General features: G+C 28.0%; 7 protein-coding genes across 7 annotated transcripts; 4 read left to right on the plus strand and 3 right to left on the minus strand.

Moving 5' to 3' along the window:
* Positions 1–329: 329 nt before the first annotated feature.
* Positions 330–2,314, minus strand: LOC128960759 (casein kinase I). Its single transcript, XM_054306892.1, has 3 exons — positions 1,683–2,314; positions 1,237–1,586; positions 330–1,162 (listed from the first exon to the last, which is right to left on the minus strand). The coding sequence occupies exons 1-3, from the start codon at positions 1,916–1,918 to the stop codon at positions 756–758; spliced, it is 993 nt and encodes a 330-aa protein (XP_054162867.1). The 5' UTR covers positions 1,919–2,314; the 3' UTR covers positions 330–755.
* An 821-nt stretch (positions 2,315–3,135) lies between these two features.
* LOC128960731 (ribulose-phosphate 3-epimerase-like) lies at positions 3,136–4,121 on the minus strand. The gene is made up of 2 exons (XM_054306861.1): positions 3,463–4,121; positions 3,136–3,380 (listed from the first exon to the last, which is right to left on the minus strand). The coding sequence occupies exons 1-2, from the start codon at positions 3,956–3,958 to the stop codon at positions 3,136–3,138; spliced, it is 741 nt and encodes a 246-aa protein (XP_054162836.1). The 5' UTR covers positions 3,959–4,121.
* An 812-nt stretch (positions 4,122–4,933) lies between these two features.
* LOC128960766 (ubiquitin carboxyl-terminal hydrolase 33-like) lies at positions 4,934–7,638 on the plus strand. The gene is made up of 3 exons (XM_054306898.1): positions 4,934–5,550; positions 5,616–6,947; positions 7,024–7,638. The coding sequence occupies exons 1-3, from the start codon at positions 5,061–5,063 to the stop codon at positions 7,617–7,619; spliced, it is 2,418 nt and encodes an 805-aa protein (XP_054162873.1). The 5' UTR covers positions 4,934–5,060; the 3' UTR covers positions 7,620–7,638.
* A 2,672-nt stretch (positions 7,639–10,310) lies between these two features.
* Positions 10,311–11,962, plus strand: LOC128960741 (uncharacterized). Its single transcript, XM_054306872.1, has 5 exons — positions 10,311–10,557; positions 11,051–11,119; positions 11,223–11,504; positions 11,641–11,650; positions 11,758–11,962. Exons 1-5 carry the CDS (start codon positions 10,311–10,313, stop codon positions 11,960–11,962), a joined length of 813 nt encoding a protein of 270 aa, XP_054162847.1.
* A 1,040-nt stretch (positions 11,963–13,002) lies between these two features.
* LOC128960742 (kinesin-like protein KIF3A) lies at positions 13,003–15,784 on the minus strand. Its single transcript, XM_054306873.1, has 10 exons — positions 15,698–15,784; positions 15,492–15,633; positions 15,212–15,387; positions 14,724–15,133; positions 14,548–14,621; positions 13,990–14,217; positions 13,638–13,915; positions 13,387–13,534; positions 13,205–13,305; positions 13,003–13,083 (listed from the first exon to the last, which is right to left on the minus strand). The coding sequence occupies exons 1-10, from the start codon at positions 15,782–15,784 to the stop codon at positions 13,003–13,005; spliced, it is 1,725 nt and encodes a 574-aa protein (XP_054162848.1).
* A 684-nt stretch (positions 15,785–16,468) lies between these two features.
* Positions 16,469–19,442, plus strand: LOC128960743 (germinal-center associated nuclear protein-like). The gene has a single exon (XM_054306874.1). It carries the CDS (start codon positions 16,563–16,565, stop codon positions 19,440–19,442), a length of 2,880 nt encoding a protein of 959 aa, XP_054162849.1. The 5' UTR covers positions 16,469–16,562.
* Positions 19,443–20,381: 939 nt separating this feature from the next.
* LOC128960735 (putative uncharacterized protein DDB_G0286901) lies at positions 20,382–24,255 on the plus strand. The gene is made up of 3 exons (XM_054306864.1): positions 20,382–20,440; positions 21,725–22,691; positions 22,793–24,255. The coding sequence occupies exons 2-3, from the start codon at positions 21,729–21,731 to the stop codon at positions 24,236–24,238; spliced, it is 2,409 nt and encodes an 802-aa protein (XP_054162839.1). The 5' UTR covers positions 20,382–20,440; positions 21,725–21,728; the 3' UTR covers positions 24,239–24,255.
* The last annotated feature ends 1,742 nt before the right edge of the window (positions 24,256–25,997 follow it).

A 25,997-nucleotide genomic window follows, 5' to 3' on the forward strand; every position in this document is an offset into this window, starting at 1 on the left:
GCAAATTTACCGATAAAAACAGTACCGATATATGCAATTCATTTGATACAATTATTAGGGGCAATGATATTGATATTACCATTAAATGGCTTCAATAATCAACTATTATAAGATTTTATACAATAGTTATATCACTTTAAATACCGTTAGTAGTAATAAAAATCAGTTAATGTTTTTTTAAAGATCTTTTTATAATTACCTTAATTATATATATATATATTGCGATTAATTACATTTGTTTTTTTTGTTTAAAAAATAATATTCATTTAACTAAAATTAGTTGTTTATAATTAAATGAAGAAAATTTAATATTTTTTGTTTGTTATAATAATAATAATTAATTAATTAATAATAATAATGGCTTATTCATGTAGTTTAATAATGAGTGACTTTTATAACAACTATTTGAACAAAAAAAAAATAATAATAATTATAATCATAGAAATGTGTGGTAAAATCATGTCATTATTTGATTGGACTTCTGGTGTTCAAATAATGGCAATAATCTGTTATTTTAATTGAGTCTTAAAACGCAGAAAATAGACAACCAATACTTGAAAAAAAGATAATTATTTTAACGACAAATATCTATATATAATATATATAAGTTAATATATAATTAATAGTGAATTATAGATACAATAGAAGATACTGAGAGAAAGAGAGAGAGAGAAAGAAAGAAAAAAGAAAGATAAAGAACCAATCAATTGGTGGTCTCAATCAATTGGTTAGTGTGTTTGTGTGTGTGTGTGTGTTCAACGAGTGCCAGCGGGTCCCGTCTGAGTTAAGTTCTGTGAGGAGGAGCCGCCAGACTGTGCGGCCGATTGGGCGGCCTTTTGCTTCAACATTGTCCAGTCAAAGATATAATCGTATTGATGGTTAAGCGTTCGGAACAATATTCTGAACAATTGTCTTAAATACATGTAATCGGGCGCCTCTTCGAAGCGCAAACCTCGACAATAGTTCAGATACATTGAAAACTCTGCGGGATATCCCTTACATAACACCTCAATAGGTGTCGACATTTTCTTTTCCGATATCTTTTCATACTTTTGCTTTTTGGTGGCAGCTTTCAGTCCCTGCCAGGGAAGCGATCCGCGATTGAAGTACATCAAGACATAGCCGAGCGATTCCATGTCGTCTCGACGAGATTGTTCAATGCCTAAACAAATTGGTAGAACATATTGCTAGAAATTATGGTATCAATTACAACAACAACAATAAAAAAAACTATACCTAAATGTGCATTAATCGATGCGTATCGAGCAGTTCCAGTCAGGTTCTTGTCCTCCCTGTAGGGTATGTGTTGTCTGGTTCTGTTATCCCTATACTTCTTTGCCAAACCAAAGTCAATGAGAAACAATTTATTGCAATGTCTGCCGATTCCCATCAAAAAGTTATCTGGTTTTATGTCTCGATGAATGAAATTCTTGTTGTGGACAAACTCGATTCGGCCGATCATCTGGTCGGCCAACATCAGTACAGTTTTCATAGTGAATCGTCGGGAACAAAAATTGAAAAGATCTTCGAGCGACGGACCCAACAGATCCATTACCAGTACGTTGTAGTCACGCTCCTGACCGTACCTATTGGGAGGACAATCAATAAAATTAATCAATCAATCAAAACAAATCATTAATTCAATCTATTATCTAATATGTATATATCAATTGGGATCTAACCATCTGATGTGTGGAATACCGACGCCTCCGTGCAATAGCTTATAGAGCTTTGATTCGTAGAGCAGCTGCGGATGACGGGCTTTGATTGACTCCAATTTGACGCCCACTTCTTCGCCATTTGTAATATTAATACCCAAATAGATATCACCGAAACTACCCGAACCAATCTTCCTGACCAATCGATATTTGGTGCCAACAATAAACTCGGATCGCGACGACACAGAGCTCGACGCCATCACTGGTTTGTTATTAGTGTTTAGTTTTTGAGACCAAATTGAATGCGTCACTACTTATAATGCTTTTCTTTCTCTCTCTCTCTCTAAACGTATGGATCAGTTTAACCACTAAAGACAAAGTGTATGAACACTCTTAACACTATTGATTGATATAATCAATTGGCTGATCATATATTGGGTCTTTTTTGGACATCCAATTGATCTGTTATTGATATTAAAAGTGTTTGATTACTGTATACCCAAACACTTCAATGGTCTTTGTTATGGTTAAGATGGCGTTCAATAGTACAGTAATACTGACGACTCGTATTTTATTATTATTATATATTATATGTATTTTACTGTATATTATGGTTGTATTGAGTGAGAGATAGACATACAGACAGAGAGAGAGAGAGAGAGAGCAGACATACATATAGTGTGTGTAAACATATATACTGTACAATACTATAGAGTATTATACTATAGTATTATTACTGCAATAGTCAGCCAAATACAGGATACTTAATATACTGTATATTAAAAAAAAAAACATACAATACGTTTGATACAGTTGTAGGTTATACACAGTTTTGGGGGACAAATGTAATTATATTTTTTTATACATTACTTGTGTATTAGTAATGATGTGGGAGAGGGGAGACGGGGGACTAACTACTTATAGCAAACGTTATTTAATATGTATTATTACATATACTGACATCTACTGTGTATTAATACTATGAATATCTATACTTATTCAATATACAGTACATAATATTAATAGTAATAATACCTTTACTATTGATATTTATAATTAACTTATTTATTAGTAATACTAAAATTAAAAAAAACTAATATTAATAATACCGGTAATAACTAGACATACAATTAATACCAGTGTATAGATAGTTAGTGCAAAACTAAATAATTAACATTAAATTTGATTTTTTTTTTGTTATTTTATTTTAATTTCAATTGATAACAAACTATTTTATTTATTTATTAGAAACCTATATATCATATTAAAAAATAATTATCATTACATCAACAGATCATTATTGAAATTTAACACAATTTTTAAAAAAATAAATGCATTTATATATATCATATATCATTGAAAGACTATTACCTTAATTTATATTTTAATTACATAATTATAATTAAAAAAAACTATAAAAATAATTTGATATACAAATCTATATAAAAAAAACTAAATTTGTTTTATATAAACTCTATTAACGATCTAATTGTGACCTTTCGATGGCCTCATTGACCACATCTCTCATTTGTCTAATCACTTGCTGAGGATTTGGTGCATTGATAATACCAGTTCCCGAAACAATCCAATTGGCACCGGCATCGGCGCACTGGCCAACCGTATCGAGCGAAACGCCACCATCGACCTCAATGTCCAATTGGCGATACCGTTGTCTCAATGTCTCCACTTTGGTCATCATATCGGTCATAAACTTTTGTCCACCTGTTGTTATACAAGAGTTATATAGAAATGTCAGAAATCATAGTTCATGTAAATATCATCATTAAAATTGATTGTCAATTACCGAATCCCGGTTCTACAGTCATGACAAGTACAAGATCTAACTCTTCGATAAACGGGAACAACTTATCGACTGGAGTGTTAGGTTTGATACCGAGTCCGACCCGCATGTTGGCCTCGCGTACCCGTCTAATACAGTCAAACACTTGCTGGTCATCATCGCCGCAGGCCTCGTAGTGAAACGTGTATTGATTGGCACCGGCGTCACTCATGGCCTGTACCCACTTAAGCGGTTCGCTAACCATCATATGCATGTCGAACAAGGCTACGGGCACCGATCGACGCAACGAGGCCACCATCGGATGACCAAATGTCAGATTGGGTACAAAGTGGCCGTCCATTACATCCAAATGCAGATAATCGGCGCCGCAGCCCAACAATCGATGACATTCATTGGCCAGCGATGACAGGTCGGCATTCAAAATGGACGGTCCGATTTGGGCTTTCAATTGGCCGCTAGTTGTCGTCATTGCTTGATTACCACCTACGGGTCCACTCATTTTATTTAATATTATTTTTTGTTGTTGTAATTATATCATAGGATATACACAAAGTTATAATAATAATTATGATTTAATTTTGTAAAACTAAACAATTGTTTTGATGTTTATTGAAGTTTAGTTATTATCATATATTAACTTATTATTAAAAACATTAACAATAATTATCATATGATTTTCAATAACCGTATGTAAATGTCATACATATATACAGTTTAAATATACACTACTGTTATATAAAGTACGCTAATAAATATAAATTAATCAATCAATCAAAAAATATTATCAATAAATTAGTTTTTTTAAAATAATTTTTTTTAAAAAAAATAATTATTTGATATTATAAATGTAAATATTATACAGATTAATTATCAGGGTTAAAGATCATGGTCATATATGTATGATAGACACTAAATTGTAATCATATTTGTTGATCAAATCAAATCAACACATTATTAAATTATTAAATTAAAGTATTTAATAAATAAATTAATAATAATAATAATAATAATATACTGAAAAAATATATGGGATTTTTTTTTGCATAAATATACGGTACATATAGTATGACGTAATAATAATACAGGTATAATATACAGTGTATAAATTATTATTTAACTTGGTTAAAAAACTTGTTTTTTTTATTATAATTTAAATAAATAAATAAAAAAATTATGAAAAAATAGCATGTACATTTTTAATTGAAAAATTAACAAAATATATATAATTTATTTAAAATATACAATTAGATGGCATAACATATACTATTAATATATTGGGATTTTTTTTTAAGCATACATTCAATTAGACAGTACTGTACTTCAATTGACAACACATTATATACAGTATATTATATGTACATAAATATTGTATACATTTATTAGGTGTACAGTAATAGTAGTGTAAATTTAATGTTGTTATGTATGTGTGTGTTATGTAATAATAATAATAATAATAATAATAATAATAATAATAATAAACAATAATACAGTAAATGTGTTGTCATTTTTTGTTTGTTTGTTTGTTTAGTTAGTTAATTGTTGTGTGTATTTGTTACCCGATAGTGATAGTTGCGGTTAAAGATATATCGGTGAAGAAGAATATGTCTTATTGTCCACACAGACAACAATTATCACATTTCACACCTCAAGACATATTAGTGCGCAACTCGTGTCACGTTTGTCGCCAAAGCGGACCTAATCTATGGGTTTGCGTCAGCCGTGGTTGCCATCTGTTTACCGGCTGTGGCGAAGCAGTTGCCGACCATTCGACCGATCATTATCGACAAAATCCTGATCATCGGCTAACACTTAATTCAAGTACATTCAGGATCTGGTGCTATGAATGTCAAAAGGAAGTGATAGTCGACGACGATGTTGACAACATTGAAGACAATATCATCAAATCTAACGATATGATCGCCGCCACAGCCGATTCAGTCAACGATATAACAACCGATTTACACAATGGTATGATCAATGGACCGATGATTTCCGGTGATATCACGAATGAGTCAACGATTCTATCGAATGAAGTATATGTGGCCGATATTACCGATGAAGACACTACTGACGATGAGGAGCCACTAATGGGTAAATTGTTGAATTGGGAAGCGATAACAGTGATAATTGATTGATTGATTTAATGTATTAAACAGATAGCCAAACCCGACCCCGAGGACTGACCGGTTTGCAGAACTTAGGAAACTCGTGTTATATGAATGCAGCCCTTCAATCGTTGTCCAATTGTCCACAATTGAGCCGATATATGCTTGACTGTCACTTGAATGTACGCAAACCGGGAATCGCCAAAAGCTATAGTTGTCTAATGAAAGAAATTTGGGACAATCGTAAAGCTAGTTATGTTGTGCCAACCGGTATCTCTCACGGAATCAAATCAATGTTTCCGTTGTTTCGCGGTTACACACAACAGGACGCCCAGGAATTTTTGCGCTGTTTTCTGGATCAGTTGCACGAAGAACTGAAAGACCAACATTTCAGTGATGCCGAATGTGTGGCACACGGATACAAGTTTTGCAATTATTCACCGACAAATAATAATAATAATACTGCCATCGATGTTAGCAATAATGACAACAATAATGAGTGTAGTGATTCCGAGAGCAACTCGGATGCCGATTACGAAACTTGTGATTCAGGTCTTAGTTCAGAGAAGAGTACGTTTGGCGGTGACTGCGATTGCGAGACCACTGACCATAGAGATGATGATAATAATATGTTAGATCAACAACATTCGTGTGACCATCAGTTAGACGAAACAAATACTATTATTGTCGATGAAGTTGATAATGATGTCGATGTCCAGAGTGGTGGGTCGTCATCGCTAACTAGTGCAATGATGAGCGGCGGTTCTTCATCCATGAGTTTTCATATATCAGTTGGCAATCAAACGGATAGTCAAACAAATCAATCAGTTTGCGATAAGAAGATAAAACATATTAATAAATATCATAGTATTATATCAGATATATTTGACGGAAGAATTCTTAGTTCAGTACAATGTCTTAAATGTGATAACATATCGACAACTAGAGAAACATTTCAGGATCTGTCTCTACCGATTCCAAGCAGAGAACAAATAATTATGATTAGACAACAACAACAACAACACAACCAATTCAATAATATTAATCAAACGCTAAATGCATCAAACATTTCATTGTTGGACTTAACGAAAGACAATGTTTCGGGTATTTATAGTTGGATATGGGATTGGTTTGACTGGTTTGTCGGCTGGATTCTGGGACCAACTGTTACATTACAGGACTGTTTAAGTGCATTCTTCTCAGCCGATGAACTCCGAGGCGATAATATGTATTCGTGTGAAAAGTGTAATAAATTAAGAAATGGTGTCAAATATTCAAAAGTGTTAGAATTGCCGGAAATTTTGAGTATTCATCTCAAAAGATTTAGACACGAATTAATGTATTCGTCGAAGATATCAACACATGTGACCTTTCCTTTAGATGGTATAATAATTTTTTTTTAAATCTAATATTAAGACATCGATTGTTACTTAAATGATTTTTTCTCTATCTATAATAGGCTTAGATTTATCTTCATATATGGCGTGCGACAACAATTCGCCGACAACTTACGATTTGGTAGCAGTTATCTGCCATTTAGGAACAGCTGCTTCCGGTCATTATACGGCTTACGCTCTCAATCAGCACAACCAGGTGTGGTACGAGTTTGACGACCAATATGTGACATCCGTTGAACCTCAACAGGTGGCTAATTGTGACGCTTATGTATTGTTTTATCGTAAATCATCCGATGAGATGAATAAGCGCCGTATGCGGGCACTGGAGCTGATGAGACTATCCCGTAACGAACCGTCACCCCAGCAGTTCTATGTATCAAAACAATGGGTTAACCGATTCAATACATTCTCAAATCCCGGACCAATAACTAACTGTGATTTTCTTTGTCAACACAACTCTGTCGATCCCCGCAAAGCAGCCATCGTTCATGATTTGTGTACAATATTTTCGGCCTCTGTTTGGGAATATTTTGTGATGACATTCGGTGGCGGACCTGTCTGTACGCAACTAAATGTTTGTCCCATTTGTTTAAGAGATCAACAAAAACCAACACAAAAGCGAGTCAAATATAAATCCTTTTCAAATGAATCGCTTTAATTAATTAATTAAATAATTAAATAGTAATATACAATATAAATACAGTTTATATATATTTCATCATTTATTTATTGAAATCCTATTTTATTAAAAACAACCGAGTTTATTATCTAATTTTTAATTTAAATTTTATTTAATTACTTTCTATTAGTCAATTAGTTTAATTTACAGAAAAAAAATAATTGTCATTTATTTGATAAATAGTTATATGAAATATGTTTATTACTTGAGTTGATATATACTGTGACTTAGTAACAGTAAATAATTTAATTTAATTATTTGTCTATACAGTAATAAAATGTATTGTTTTAATTTGTTAATAAAAATAAAACAAAATTAAATAACCTTGTTGATAAAATTGTTGGCATTTTAATTTTTATATAATTTTTAATTTAATTATACAATTACAAATTGATGCAATTAGTTATATTTAAATTAGTTTATTTGGTTTTTTAATTGTGCTTATATGAAAAATATATATTTTTTTAAAATTATCTTAAGCAAAAATAATTATAAAATAATAGTATCCAATAAACAATAATATTGTTTAATTAAATAATATATGAATTATTATTTATATGAATAAATTATAAAAATTATTTTTGTTGTTGTATTTGTAATATTATTTGTAAAACTACTTTATATTGAATATTGATATTTATTTAATTTTGAGATAACATTATAGATTTATTGCTATATTTAAAATTTTTCATAATATATTACATATTTGGTAATTACATTGAGTATCATAATGATTATCATTCAATAATAAATGAAATATAATTTCAAAATTACTACTATATAAAGTTATATAAAGTTTTTAATTATGTCTATTAATTTATAAATATTAATATGTATTTTTTTAGTCAACTATAATTTATATTACAGTAATAACTAGTATATATTTTCCAATACTAAATATTGGACCTAAAAAAGTGATTTTTAATCATTGTAAATAATTTATTAAATATTATTTTTTTTTATTATAGTTTGAATTTAATAACTTGATTACTATAATATAAATTATTTAAATTTATAAACATTTAGTATAAACACTGTATACACAAATTTAGTAATTAAGAAAACATTGAACTCAGGGGCGAGTATTTTATTTTAAGATTTACTTATTATTATTAATTTTTATATTACCTTAAGTACAGGTATTTTATATTATAACAATAAAAAATTGTTAGTTAACTCTATATAAAATTTTGTTTGCATAAATAAATTAACAACAATAAAAAAAAGTAATGCAAATATAAAAATATTAAAGCAAATCATATATATTTATATAATCAACTTTCTTTCAAAAGATTTTATGAATACTTGTATTACAACAACTACTTTACATTAATTTATTGTACTGTAAATACAGTACTACTACTACTAAACAGTATGTATTATACAACAAAAAAATTTTGTGTTAAAAAAATCTATTTCTGTATTTTTTTAGGTCATCTTAACAATAATTTTTCTTAATTCAAATGAGTTTCCAGTTTTGTAAAACTTTTTTTAATATTTAAACTTTTTTTTATAACAACAACAACACAACAACAAAAAATATACATACAATTGAAATATAAAATAATGTTTAGTTTATAAATAGCAATCTATTTCTTATATATTATTATTATTTTATTAATTTATTATATTTAGTATAATTTTATACTATTGTTTCTATCAATAGTTTTTTTTGGTTGTTGTTGTAAATTTGACGAATTATTATTAAAATATTATAATATTGATTAGCATTGATAATAAATGATTAAATGATGACATTGTATTTCTAGAAGAAAAAAATTAAAAATACAATTTTCTATCTAAATTGACATACAATATAAATTAATATTATAATATATAACTTAATTAAATAGTTAATATACAGTTTAATTAATAAACAAAAAAAAATATTTTCTTTGAGTAAATAAAGTTTTTTTTTTAAAAAACTAAATATGATTAACTGTCAAATTGTGCTAATATTAGTAAATACAGTATAATAAATCTTTAACACTTAACACTATACAAATATCAATACTGTTATATAACTTGTTATTTATTATATAATAAAAAAATGTTATTATAATTTTGTATATATATATAATTATAAGATTTATTATTTAAATTGTATTTATATATATATATATATATATTGAGATCATTTGGATAACACTTTTGAATCTAATGGGATGTCTTTGTGATGACTTTTTATATATATTTTGATTGCCATTCGTTGAGAAAAAGGGCGAAACCATTGTATGGACGGCTTTTGATTGCATTTTCACAAAATAAATATAATTTGTTATAAAAGTTGTTATATAACATGTTTTTACAACAATAATAATAATAGTTATATAAATAGCTGTTTTGAGCCTCAAATTTGACCAATTATTTACTGGTTTTTAACTCTCTTTTTATTATTATTATAAAATATTACAAAATTAAATTTTAAAAACTTTTAAGTTTCCAAATGTTATTTATATTTAAACATCAATAAGTTGAATTTCTATTGGTTTATTATCAATTATATATTTATCATCATTATCATTAAATATTTGTTTTTTTAATATTTTGATAAAATAGGTAAATTTAATAATGATATTATAAATTTAAATTAATTAATTAATATATGTAATAATTTTAATGATGCCAAAAAAATGTATTTATTAGTTATATGTATATTTTTTAATAGATATGTTCTATAAAATACATTTATGGCTAACATGTTTATCAGTAATTATAATAACTGTGAATGGACTGGGAGGTGGAAGTGGCGGAACAGGAGGCGGGGGTAATGGTTATGTTAGTTCAAGTGGCGGTGGAAATTCAAAGAGATCGTCGTATAAAGTATTATATTTGCCAGTAATTCCAGTTAAATCAACAACAAAAGGAGGCTCTGCTGGAGGAGGTTATCCAAATGGGGGTTCAAATGGTGGTTATGGTAGTGGTGGTCAACAACAACAACAACAACAACAAGGTTTGATATTTTTTTTTAAATTTTACAACTAATAATAATAATAATTTTACAAATATTGATTTACAAATATTTTTATTATATTATAATTATAACTATACTAAACTATACTATTAGTGAAATTGAAATATAATCTAAACTTTCTTTTTTTTTAATTTAAAATCAATTTATTTATTTTAAACTATCACATATTATTAACACATGTTATGAATAGAAATTATTGTAATTTTTTTTTGTAAATTTCCAACAATTTTAAATATTATTTCTATAAAGTAATATTATTATAAATTTTACAAAAATACTATATTGTAGATAATACAGTATAAAATATTAACATTAATTAGTAAAAGTTAAAACATTATTAAAGTAAAATAACCTTAATTTTTTTAAAAAATATATTTTATTAAAATAAGTTAGTTATTAAATAAAATTTATTTATTTTTAATTTTATAAATTTTAGCTAATGATATAGGATATAATGGCAATAATGAATTTAATGGAGGCAACCAAGGTTCAGCCAGGTATAGTGGTATGTATTAAAATTTAATTTATTAAATTAATCAAGCACATATTATAAATGATTTTTTTAAAACTAAATAATTTATAATTGTTTTTAAACAAAAAATAATTAGCAAGTGATGACTCTCCTGTTATTCCGGTAATAATAATACAAAAAAGCGATGAATACAGTAGTGGATCGCCCGGTGCTGCAACCAATTTAGCCAATGCCCCTAATAATAATAATAATAATAATAACGGTAACAATGATGGCTATAATAATAATAATAATAATAGAGGATTTGACGATGGTGATAACAATTCAAATCAAGATTTCGATACATATAATACTGGATCCTCATCAGCAAGAGGACCGGGATTTAGAGATAACGGATCGGGAGGTGGTATAGGAGCAAGTGATGGCTATAATAATAATAATAATGGAGGATTGGCAACTGGAGGCCAAACAACAAATAGCCAGACAATTAAATCTAGTGGAAGAAAAGATAAACATTTTAATAATAACAACTATAATAATAATAATTTTAATAGTGATGGTGGTGTAAGTGGTGGTACACCATATAATAATGGACTATCGGGAGGAAGTGGTTCATCATTTACTAATAATTTTAATAATAATAATAACTTTAATAATAATAATAACGGAAGGTTCAGTGATTCAATTTATGGTGGTGGTGGTGGTGGTGGAAATGTTGGTGCCAATTATCATCCTCATCATCATAATATGAGAAGCTCGGCCACTATGGGTCACGGTATTGCCATTGCTGGAGGAATAGGAGGACATACTAATCGAGAACCTATAGGCTATGGTTCGGGTAATTTTATGACCAATGGTTTTTATCCGAGCTATTAATTAAAATAAATAGTTGCAACTATTATATATATATATATATGTAAATTGATTTCTAAATCAACAACAATAACAAATGATAAATTTTGTTATAATATAATTTTTTTTGGTATATAAAATAATAGCCAATGTTTAAAAAAAATTTGCCAACAATTATTATATATATCAAATGTAAAAAAATATAATGTAAATAATTAAATATTTTTGTTATGAACTATACTATTATGTAATGAAAAAATTAAATGTACTTTTTTAAAAACATTTTTATGTAGAAATGCTAAAAAAAATTATATTTAATAAATATTTTTAATTAAAGTTATATGAATAACATTGTATAATATTATTATTATATATGATATATTAAACTAATCTAATTATTTTAATTATTAGTTAAATTAAATTGAATAATTTGCATTATACTAATATGGTATATCATATTTTTGATGTCATCAAATAATAGATATTTATATTATTGTATTTGTTTATTAACAATCAATATCTAATAATAATTACCCACTTATTTAAATTTAAATAACCGGTTATTATTATTAATAATTAATTAAATTTTAGTTGATTATTTTAATATAATAATTGTAAGTATAAATTAGATATTTATATCGTAAATGTCATAAAAAACATAAATTATACAAATAAATTATTTTATTTGCACAAAAATAATATTTTTAATTATAATTTTTATATATTATATATTTAGCATTAATGAAATTGAATCCTAAAATTAATTATAAAAATAAATTACAACTTCTGAATAATAATAATAATAAATAATATTAAATATTTTTTATTAGAAATTCTAGTACTGGTAATTAAAATACATATTATATAAATACTATAAATATATTAATTTTGTTATATAGTTACAATAAATATTATCTATAATTATATATATATATTTTTGTAAATTAATAATTTGCATAATTAATAAACTTATATAAAACTTTATAAATATAATGAAATATATATATATATATATCGATATAGTATATAATTTTATTAATAATAGATTTTTTAATAAAACAAAATTAATATTTATTATATGTTAGATAAACATTTTGCAGATCCAAATTAGTTTGCGATTGTGAAACACTTTGATCAATTGATTTCTATATTTATAATTTTTTTAGAAAAAAAATATTAAATTAATAATCAATTTAGATTAGAAAATAAAAAAAAATAAATTATAATTTTTAACAACAAAATAAATAATACAATCAAATCAAATACCTGTTGCATATTATTACCGGTATATGCAATACACCTGAGCTGCCACTCGCCCACCAAATCATTATAGGCGACAGAGTTGTGTATTATTTCTAGTTTTGAATCTAAAAAATTAATTTAATTAATTAATTATCAATAATTTTTATTTGTTTTTATGTATATATTAAACTAAAAAATCCCCGAACCAGGTATATAATGATTGATTAGACAATTAGTTAATTTGATTTCCTTATTAGCCGTACGTATTGAATCCAATAGATCTTCGTGTAGTTTTTCATAATCACATTGTGTATCACTTAATTCACTTTTTGCATCTTTTAAAAAATAAAATGCCTATATATTTGTAAATTTTTTTAAAAAGATAAAACACATTAATTAATTAAACAATTAATAAAAAAATATATAATTATAAATTTTTTATATATTAAAATCAAACTTTTTTAAGTTTTTTATTTAATGCCATCACTTCCTCCTGAAGTGTTCCGTAAGTCTCTTCAATTCTGAGAAATTCTTGTTGTCTTAGCTCAAGAGTTAGCTGTAGTTGTCTTTCTTTTTCACGTCTTTCTTGTAATTCAGTTTCACTTTCGGCAATCAATCGTTGTTGTAGTTCAGCCTTTTCGATGAGATTTTCGCCGCCAAAACAAATCTTATTCTCCAAACTCTTGAGTTTCTCCAGAATCTCGTTCGGTATCATTGGCTTACCATTTGATTCACCTTTAAATATAGATATTATTTAGTTATTAAATAATAAATTGTAGATATAATCCAAACTATAGGTATATCCAAACCATTTTTATCATCATTATTATTATTAGCATCATTGGTATCATTGTTATCCATATCGACATCACCTTCCAGTTCCAGTTGATGTTTGAGTTCATCGATTTGTTTTTGAAATCTTCTTAATAGAGCATCTTTGGTGTCCTCATTAATAATGGCTTTATTTTTGATATGTTTTGTATTACTTGCAAACCTAAGTGTACTTAAACTTTCGTCGATATTCATCTTTGCCGGACCTAATAAAATGTATTTAAATTTTTTTATATAAAAAATATATTAAAACAAAAATATTAAATATTATTGATTTACTTTAGTATTTCAATTAACATTTATCAACAAAAAAATTACAATTTTTTAAAGATATAGTAAAATTAATAGCAAACAAAAAATTTATTTAAAAAAATAATATAATAAATAAATTAGTAAAAAAATAATTATAAAATAAACTATGATTTTAAAATACTAAGCAAAAAACAATTATTAGTATATATATTATATTTTATAATTATAGTTATAAATACTAATTTTTAATTAAAATTATTTAATTAGTTATTTAGATTTCATACCAATGCAAGCAATTAGTAATGTCTTTGAGTTTCCTCCCAATGAATCCGATAAAATACGGGTTAACTTTGAATTTCTTTTTAAAAATTAAAACATTTATATCATACAAATTATTTACATAAAATGGGTTTCAATTAAATTAAAATGTTTTTAAAAAATAAATAAATCAAATGAAAACCTGTAGGGAATATGTGTTGCTTTACTATCGGTAAGAGCGGCGATAACTAGCGATAATGATGTCAACGATAGGTTGATTTTGGCCGCTTCTCTCAGCCGATCGCCAGATGTACCCGTTTTGGACTGTCTCTCAGATCCGGCCAAATCGACTAAATTGAATTTACCGACTCTTAGCGATGATGTTTTCGAATCGTTTCCGATAATCATTTCGACGGTTATCGTAAAGATGGTGTGCGACCGACTCGACTCTCTATTCATATTAGTTGCGGCCACTGATCGCTGTTTTTCGCCCAATTGTCTTAGTTTTGTCAAATCCGAGACACTGTTGACCACATAACACGACAAATCTTTTACATAAACACCGCATTGTGTCGACTCTTTCAGCTCCAGTGGTTTTAAATTGTTTTTGCACTGAAATTGCAATTATTTTTTTTATATATAATTAAAAACTTTTGTTAAAACAAAAATAATTGTCGGGTAAGTAATCACCAGTAGGTCTCTGATCTCTTCATTGTATATCTCATAAAACGAAGCTCTGACCAGAAATTTGGTGTCGTTTGCACTTTTGGATATATAATCAAATATGTGATCAAAACTATTCAATAGTATAGCCGATGCTGTATATGTTTTGCCGGTTCCTGTCTGGCCGTAAGCAAAGATAGTGCCTAATCATTGAAGAATAAAAAAAAATTAATTAATAATTTTAGACTAAAATTTATAGATTATAATATAATTATATTATTTTATATATATATATATATAAACTAACCATTATATCCCTGAACAACACAGTCGACTATATACTGAGCCGATTCACGAAATACTTGAGCCTGTGTTGAGTCCAAACCGAAAATACGGTCAAATGTAAACTCACGGGAAGCCAACCGAATGGTACGGCCGTCGCTATTCAACTATTTAATTCAATTAATTAATTAATTATTTTGAAAAAAAATATTTTTTTAATATTATAAATACATCGACACATATATCTTGATCGGCCTCTAATTCAGTGGACAGCGGTCTACATCTGACCACTACTCGTACATTGTCTTCGCTGGACATTATCATCAGCAGTAGTAGTGTCCGTCCGGTTGTCTTAAAAAATATTAATACATATATTTAATATAATACTCTAATCGCTATATTAATGATCGGCTTCACTGCTATATTGAACGGATGATGATATGTGTGAATCATCCGCTGGTTTTGTATTACAATGACTGGACATATGAGTTTCCATGACAACACATTTAACTTTTTATTTTTATTATCTAATATTAAATAATAATTATTTAGTAATTTAAAAAATTAATTTAATTAAATATTTTTTATATAATTTAATTCTAATAAATTTATTTATTATAATTATAAATGTATTAATTTTTTTTGTTAAAAATTTTAGTTTATTCTACTGTTGTGTACAATATGTTACAATTATTGTATATACAATATATATTTTTAATAAATAAATAAATATATATAAATTATAAAATAGAAATTAATAGAAATAATTTGAACTAGTTAATTTTTTTTTAAATATAAAAAATATTTACAATTTTTTTTCTCATTGAAAATTTCTAATTAATAAAAATTAAATAAACACGTTATCTATGAATGTAATGTAATTAAGTTTTGGTCCTTTTTTATACTAACTAATAGTATAGTTTGTTATTGTATATCTTATAACTTAAAAGAATAGTTTTATTGCTAATAAATGCATTCAACTATTTATTATTAATAATAATATAACAGTATTTGTGAACAGCTATTGCATTGAATCACGTGTTTATTTTAATACAATTACTTAATTAATCGGTCGGACTGTCCGCACACCAGTGTTATGGACGCCGAAGAAAGTGAATATCGGGTAAAACTCGGTCAGACGGCCCAAACACTGACCGAACGGATAGCTGTGTTGGAGGCCAGAGACAAACTGATGCGATTGAAACGGTTGAGACAAACCGATTTGGCCACCGCTGTGGCCATTGTCGGCACCTGTCCGGACATGTGTCCCGAATTTGAACGATACTTTCGCGAAGATACCAATCAGATGTCCAGTTTTGAATTGGACGCGGACGGCAAACCCGATGAGTATCGGATGGTCAAAGAGTATCGGCGTTCGGGCGCTGACCAGGAAGAACCATTGGCTCACGAACTGCGACCCGTACCAGTCCTGGACGTAACAATGGACTATCTGTGTACTAATATTATGGACGCTTTCGATGTGAACGATTCAGACTCGACGTGCGGCGATTGGTACGACTTTGTCTGGTCGCGTACCCGATCCATACGCAAAGACATTACTCAACAACATCTTTGCGATGTCCAGTCGGTATCGCTGATGGAAAGATGCGCCCGCTTTCACATACATTGTTCGGCCACACTGTGCCAACAGGACGCCCGTGACTTTGACGCCCGTATTAACGAAGAAAATCTGTCCAATTGTTTGCAATCGTTGAAAGACTCGTACTATGATCTGTCTTTGCGCGATATCTACTGTCCAAATGAACCCGAGTTCAGGTGCTATGAAATTCTTCTGCATTTAAACGATACGGCAATCCTGAGAGACATACAGAACTATCGGCAATCGATTCGCGAGTCAAATGAGATCAAGTTTGCGGTCAAAGTGTTGATTGCTTTTCATAGCAATAATTACATTGATTTCTTCAAACTGTTGAATCAGAGCTCGTATCTGATGGCATGTCTTTTGCACCGATATTTTAATCCAATGCGACTGAAAGCCATCAAAATATTTCGAAAATCCTATACAAGCAATAATACATCAGTAGTTGAATATCCATCCGATTTGTTAATCAATTGTCTTGGATTCGATGATTTGGATGATTTGAATCAATTTTGTCTAGAAGTCGGTCTTGAATGTTGCCAACAATTTGTTTACTTAATTCGTGGCCAAAACAAGGTATCGGTTATGAAAGCTAAACGATCTGTACGTCTGGTTGAAAGCAAGAGAACCGTTTCTGTGGGACAGATAGTCAATGGAAATGTTTTGCCATCGAATCCATATAATTCAAGACCAGTTCACAACAGTTTCGATATGAATAACAAACTTAAATCCGATTCGTTTGATGCCATCGATCAGCAATTGAAAGCCAACAATAATGGTTCCAATAGTAGTTTGTATACTATCGGTAATCAATCAATAAATATGCCGCCAATTGAAGCATCTATTGTACGTCCAATTCATATGACTCATGCATTTCAATCCGTGCCTTATTTGCGACAACAAAAAGCACCACAACCTACGGGATTATCACCGAAATTGATTGACGAGTTGTGTCTATCAATTACTAATGATTTATTAGATTCAATGACTGAACAAAATGTTTCAGAGATCTGTAGCCAACAATTTAAAATATATCATAATCTGGTTGTCGACGATGTTGTTACTCAATTGTTTTGCGATCTAATACACGATGTAATCTATGATATGGTCAATGAAACGGCGTCTAACGTTATCCAAGAAGCACTTAAAACAAAAGAATCCCGAAGATTGGAACAACTGTTTAATGATAGTAATCAAGTGTTTGATGAATTAATAACCAATGAAATAATATGTGTCAGCAGTGATGTCCTAAATAAATGCTTAGAAGAAGTTAAAGACAAACAAAATGAATTGCTATCGAAAACAATATTCAATGATTTTGTTGACGATATGGTCGTCAATATTGCTGGCAATGTCCTGAATAATGCATTACATGATAGACGAGAAGTGATTGAATTTATTTTTAAGCAAAGAATATCGCGTTTAGAGAGAAAATATTTTAATCTCTGGAAGACATTGTACTTAAAACGAAAGCGAATCAATTTCTTAAGAGAGACGTTTCCAGCGGCACCCAAATGGTCGTCAACTGATTTGTCTAATCTAAGACACGATTTAAATGATGACAATCAACTGATACGTCACTTGAAACAATCGTTTTCAGATACCGCTGATGATAATGAAAATGAAATTAAAACACAACTATTATCTAAGTTTATACTAAACTATTTGATTGATGATTACGTCCGAGAAATTGCTCGCCATTTGTTAGACGTGAAAATCAGCGGTAATGAAGATATTGTCGATTATATTAGCGATAAACATATCAATACTTTGATGAGTAAATATTTTAATAAATGGAAATCAAATTGTAAGAAAAGGATGAGTAATTTAGCCATTAAAAGATCATTTCCTGCGGCACCCAATTGGTCGCTAACTAAATCAAAGTCCAGTTCAAACATGAAATCTCTAAAGACTTCCATATTAGACATGGATTGCGATAATTATATGAAAGTATCGCCGAAAAGGAAACGAATTAGCGATGGTTTAAGTGGACATCATATGAGAGCTAATCAATCAGATTCATCAAATTTAAAGACATTGATCGACGAAGAGATAATGCAATCAAAATTATTTACCAAAAAACTTAAGGAATCGTTGAGTGATACGTCTGCTGATGACTTAAATGATACTAACGCTAGTATTATAGGAGTACACGATATCAACACTGATGATGATGATGGTGTCAATGATGATGAAGAGGAAGTAAATGGCGAACAAATGAATTCAAAAAAAGAAGAGACAAAAGTGGTTGACTTGTGTGAGTCGGCGACCGATAAAATGAATCGTTTGAAGAGATTGTTAGCCGAAGAAAAAGATTATTTTTCTTATCATAATTTTGTTGACTACTTATCTAAATCATCGCCTGATTCTCATTGATTTAATTAATTGATTTAATTATCGAAATTATTATATATATATATTTATTTAACTAAAAAAACAAACAAATATTTTCATCCAATATATCGTATATAGTATTTATAGCGGATTAAACTGTAAATATTTGAACAAAAATTATTGTTAATTTTATTTTTAAAAAATTAATTAATTATAATTAAATTTTGATTGTAATTATTACCGGTAATTACTTTTTTTTACTTTTTATAAATACTTTTATGTTTATGATATATATTTATTTAATTAACTAAACGAAAAACAATCAAATTTTTTCATCCAATATATCGTATTTTTTTAACGATTAAACTGTAAATATTCAATGAAAAAAATTATTATTAATTTATTTATTTTTCAATGAATTAATTATAATTAAAATTAAGATTTTAATTATTATTATTACAGTGTATTATATAGCGTAATGTACTGTATATGTAATACTAGACGTTATTTAAAAAATGGTTACGTTATTTATGGACAGTCCATATCTTTGTGCCATTAAAATTGAGTCAATGTTTTGATTACATTATAGTATAAAAACATTTTAAAAACATTTAGTAAACAATAATAACAAAACAATTAATAATAATAAACAATCAATTGATTGATATTTTTTTAACAATTATTATTATTAATAACAATAATAATAAACAGTTATTTAAATGAAAATATAATTTACATTAGTTTCTATCAATTAGTTTATATATAGTTTTTAAGTAAAAAAAAAATAATTGTCAATAATTTTTATAATTGTTTTTTGTTTTAATGATATTATTATAAAATACATTGTAATGTAAAATGTTTTAAATAATAACAACAACAACAACACAATTATAATTGAAAATCGTTATCAATATATATATATAATTAAATTAAAATTAATTTATAAATATATAGTTATATATAAAATTGAAATCAAATTGTAATTTTGAAAAATTTGTTGTTAAAAAAAATAATTTTTTTATCACACAATTATCCGACAGGTATTTATTTATTTGGATTTATTTATTATTAATTTTTTTTAAATGATATTTTATTAATTAATTGATTGAAACAAAATTTTTTAAAATTATTAATTATTTAAAAAATTTAAAAAAATAACGACAAATAAATTTAGTTAGTATTTAGAAAAATGTATTGTTTTTTTAAAAGTTAAGTTTAGTATAGATATTAAGGTTAGTTTAGACATAAATTAAATGATTTTTTTAAAAAAAAAGTAAAATTAGATTATTTTAATCAAACAAAAATGTTTTTTTTTGCAAAATATTATGATTACATTGAAAACGGATAAAATGTTTTTTTTTTTAAATATATTTAATTGTTTTTTGTTGTAAAAAAATTATATACAAATTATTTAAACTAATAATTTGTTTTTTTTAATATTTATATAAATTAAAACCAAATAATTGTAAAGCCATTCAAATTGAAAGCTATTTGTTAAAAAAGTTTTTATTGTTTTGTTTATTAAATTTATTGATATTTTATAAGTTATAATAAAATATATATAGCTTTTTGTTTTTTTTTAATATTCACAATGAAGTATATAATACTTAATTGTGTTTTTAATTATTATTTTTTAAACAATAAAATTAACAATACTTTCATATTGAATGTGCATTTATTAAAATTGTTATCAATTTGTTTAATTGGGCAATTAAGTTGATAATTAATTAATTAATTAAATTGTAAAATGTGTTTAAATTAAGATATTATTGAAAAAAAATAATTGAAATTACAATTAATATGACAGCTGTTGTGTCCAGTATTAGTGATAGTAATATATAGATAGCTATTGATAGTTAATAGTTAATTAATTAATAGATTTAATTAAAATAATAATAATTATGATACAAATTTATTTATAACCAATAGTTTTATTTATTGTCAGTCATTGAAAAACTTATTATTATAATTATTATAACTTTTTTTTAAATCAAACATAACAGACATAACAGCTATTTTTATATTATTTGGAAATAATATAATCAAATGATTTATATAATGATTTTTATATAAATTTATGCGATTATTAATAATGTAATTAAATTATTGTATTTTTTATATATATATATAGATTTAAATTATTTTTTTATTTTAGGGTTAGAAAAAAAATATTTAAATTGATTCAAACGCCTAACTAATTAATTAAATGTAGTGATTGTATCGTTTGAATCAATCAATCAGTAGTCACTCACTCACTCTCTAAGCCATAGAGTGGGTGACTGATAGATAGATAGCCTATAATATTATTTAATCCAAAAAAATAGTGTTATGGAAGATGAAGACGTTCTCCAACTGCTTACCGGCGATGACGAGTTTGACGCTGACATCGATGAAGACGCAGAGGAAGCACTACTCAGAGATGATATCAACAATCAGGAAACAAAACAACAACAACTGATTCAGTTGAACACACAATCAACTGATAAAAAACTTATGGATACTAACGAATCAATTGATGATGAAGACGATGATGACAGGGATGATGACGCGGGCAGAAGAGGAAAGTTTAAATCTGAACGTATTATGTCGTTAGTGGCCATAAATAGTCGTCGTCGGGAAATACCCGAAAGTTTGGATTCGGTTAAAGTGAATCATCACCACTCGAATCAGCAGCCAAGAGGTCATCAACAAAACAATAATAATAATCGACGATATCATCACCAGTCAAACAGACAAAAGTATCACCAATCGGTCAATGAATCTAATGATCGACAAAATCGATACACTGGTAATCAGCGGAATATGGGTTTATTGCCATTACCACCGCCACAACTTTCAGCGATAGCGGAACCATTTGTAGGACAGTCACAACCGCCTCATTCGCAACAACCAAACAATCCCAATATAAACCCATTGTCTGCCAATACGATTCATATAAATCCACACTTTATAGCCCGTAATGCCAATCCATTTGAGCAACAGTTGCAACAAATTCAACATCAGCAACAACAACAACCTCATCATCATCATCCTCAGCAACAACAACAACAGCCATCAAGATTTGTTGAGCCACAATTCAGGCCACCACTAGCTTCTCATGTAGTTAATCAAAATTTTCAATATCCTAATCAAATGATTAACAACAACAATAATAACACACCTATGTTTGATCAGCCATTAAATCATCCGAGACATCCATTTATGCCAAATAACTTTAATAATAATGACACCCAAAATCGACCCCCATTTAGACAACCACCACCACCACCTCATCATCATATGCCTCAACAGGTATTTAAATTAATATATATATATATATATATATATATGCATACATTATATATTAATTACCGTAATGTATATTTACCGATACTTTTTTTTTAAAAAAATAGATTGATAATCAATGGACTAATAATGGCACTAACACTAACCAAATGTATGGTCCGCCGCCGCCGCCATCGCATATTAACCAACAAATACCTCCATTTCCCCAACAAATGCCAGTAAATAGACCAATGAATAATATGAATCCAAATCCAATACCACCGCAACATAACTTTTTGCCCAATAATGGATATAATAATAATAATGATAACAATCATAATAATAATAATAATATCCAATCAAATCAACCAATGTTTGATGGATTCAATAATGTCTATCATCCACACCAACCAATGCAAATGTCTAATAATAATTTTCAACAATTTCCTACTAATCATCAAACATCACCACAACAACACCAACATCATCATCAACCACCGCTAAATAGATTTCCAGTCCATAATAATTACCAACAGTTACCTACAGGTCATCGTCATCCTAATCTACCGGTGCAAGCATTTCATTCACCAAATAACCAGCCGATGTTTAACCAATCAAACAATATAAATGTTAATACCGTACAGCAATTGTCGCCACCGAAAAGGAAAAATCTAAATCTAAATAATAATAATAACAATAAAAGACCTAATTTTGTGCCGAAAGGACAGCAAATAATAAACACAAATAAGTCAATGAATAATCCATCATTGGATCATCAAAATAGGTCAGACAGTATGAAAGCGGCTCAGCAAAGGACCAAACGAGCCAAACAGCTATTGACTAAAAAACAACACAATATCGTTAAGGAAGTGCCGATTGTCAACGATATAGATCTGGCCAAAAGTCAAGTGAATAAAAGTGTTCAAAAAGAAATCGAAGCCTCGGTTGGTGTCGATGAAGAGTATAAGAAAAAACTAGAAGAACAGAAACGACGTCGAGAAGAGATAGTGAAAATGAAAGAACAAAATCGGAAAGCAATGGCTGCTCAACGTCTTAAGACATCGTCATCATCGTCACAGTCACCACCGGTAGCTAATGTTTCACCAATAAAAAGTCTATCTAAACCACAACAACAACAACCATCATCATCATCACAAAGACAACCACAAAAACAACAACAAATAGCCACACTTGTCAACCGTTCGGCACAATTACCACAAATAAGACAAGTTGTTAAACCAGCAGCAGTTGTTGTCGCTAAGAATAATGATAACAACAACAACAACAATGGGAAACAACAGTTAGTTACTAACAGAGTGGTAATCAATACAAACCAGAAGCGATCGTCGGTTCTGATCAAAGGTTTGGCCACTGCGACCAACGAGTTTACAATACGTAAACTTTGTAAAGCCGTGGGCGGCGGCGCCGTTGTCGAGTCAATCAATTTGATGACCAATGGTGGCCAAAAAAGTGCGACCGTAACGTTCAGCCGCAGACAGGATGCCGTAGCTTTTACTACCAAATATGAACGCTCGTTGGTTGACCTATCGGTCATTCAAGTGTCACTAATCTAATCGCATGATATTTTTATTCCACAAAATAATAATAATAATTCATATTTAAAATTATCAATTATTTTATTAAATCTTTGATTTTCTCTAAATTAATTAATTATGTTTCATTACCTAATCAAACAAAACCAATTTTTTTTGTTGATGATATTAACCTGAAATTATTTTAGAAACTAAAATTGATTTTTAAAAAAAACAAAATAATTATAAATAAAACATTATTATCATTATTAATATTATTACCAATAATTATTTATTTGATTTGTGTTTAAAAAAAAAACATTTCATCTAAAGTTTGTTTATTATTCAAATAATTGACAACTTGTTTGTGATCCAAACACATCAATTGAAATCCCAGTTTCCGAAGTAGACGTATTTGAAGACCTTTAGACAATCGTAGTCTAGTCCTATCATCGGTTGAATAGTCTCTATAGTTTATTATGACAATTACCGTATAATTTTGAAATCCCAGGGGTTTTGAATGTCGGATTTTTTGAATGTCATCACTACTGATAACAATAAACGGTAGTGAAGTAAAGTCAAACATATGCCACAAATGGACAATCATCGATGAATTGTTTGTTGTAATCAGTCGCTGATAGAGACTATTAGTTAATTCAATTGATTGTGTGTTATGTTTAAATAGGAGCTCCTTTTTGATGGCTTCATGATTTAAATAATCGACAATATTATTATCGTTTAATAATATTTGGGAAAATTGTTGAGATTTTTCAATAGTTAACAAAGTATTCAATTTTAATAGCGATATCTTTGGCTCCAATATAGTTGAATCTAAAAAAACAAAATTTAATTCAAATAAAAAAAATTAAAATTAATTTTAGTTTTCTTTTTAACGGTAAGTTAGAGCTTACTTGTAATAAAATTGATAAACTTTAAACTAAAACAATGTTTGATGAGATTTTCGGGATAATAATTGATTAAACAAAAATTTAGTAAAATATTTGGCAAATATTGTGATAATTGATAATTTTTCCAAATATAATCAGCAATTTGTTTCAATAGATTTGTATCATTAATATGAATTGAATGATTAAAATCAATAGCTGATGAAAGTAGTCGATCAATATATTTGTCGGTAAACTCATGAGGATTTGATTGAAATGTTTGAAATACTTTATCAATAAATTTCTGATCATAAACTTTAACCACATTTAATAGTCGGATCAATTGGATTAATGTATAACTATTATTGTTGTCGAGTTGTTTGTATTGATTAATCAAATTAATGATTTCTCGTTTGTAAATGAAATCATAGGATAAGTAAATGGCTTTTAAGATATCTGTTTTGGCGAAACTGTTTGTCTGATTGTCGATCAATTGACTGGTCTTATGGATAACGGTTTTCAACAATTGATGGCTTAGTTTGGTTTTGGTTTTAGCAAATGTCATACAAACTATCGATATCTCATCCAAATCCATATCATCAATGAGTCGCTCGCTTTGTTCAATGATATAGTCGTAATGGTATCTCTTGTCCATTGATCGGCAGATATTCAAATAATATAAGAGTTGAATCAATTGGTATTTGTTTAGCGGTTGTCGTGAATCGCACAGAAATCGTGTCAAAGTCTTGTTATAATTGATATATTGGCCGACATTTAGTTTGCAAAACAATGTCAATGCCGTCAACTTCTGGGATAATCGATGTCCGATAAATGGTTTGTCGCAACAAAACTTTAATCTATCGGTAAGTTCATTATCAATACGAGACCACAAACTCTTTACCAATGGTTTCAGATTA

The sequence above is a fragment of the Oppia nitens genome, unplaced genomic scaffold (genome assembly GCF_028296485.1).
Source record: "Oppia nitens isolate AA-2021 unplaced genomic scaffold, nextdenovo-longstitch-racon4-pilon3 scaffold52_pilon_pilon_pilon, whole genome shotgun sequence".
Classification (NCBI taxonomy): domain Eukaryota; kingdom Metazoa; phylum Arthropoda; class Arachnida; order Sarcoptiformes; family Oppiidae; genus Oppia; species Oppia nitens.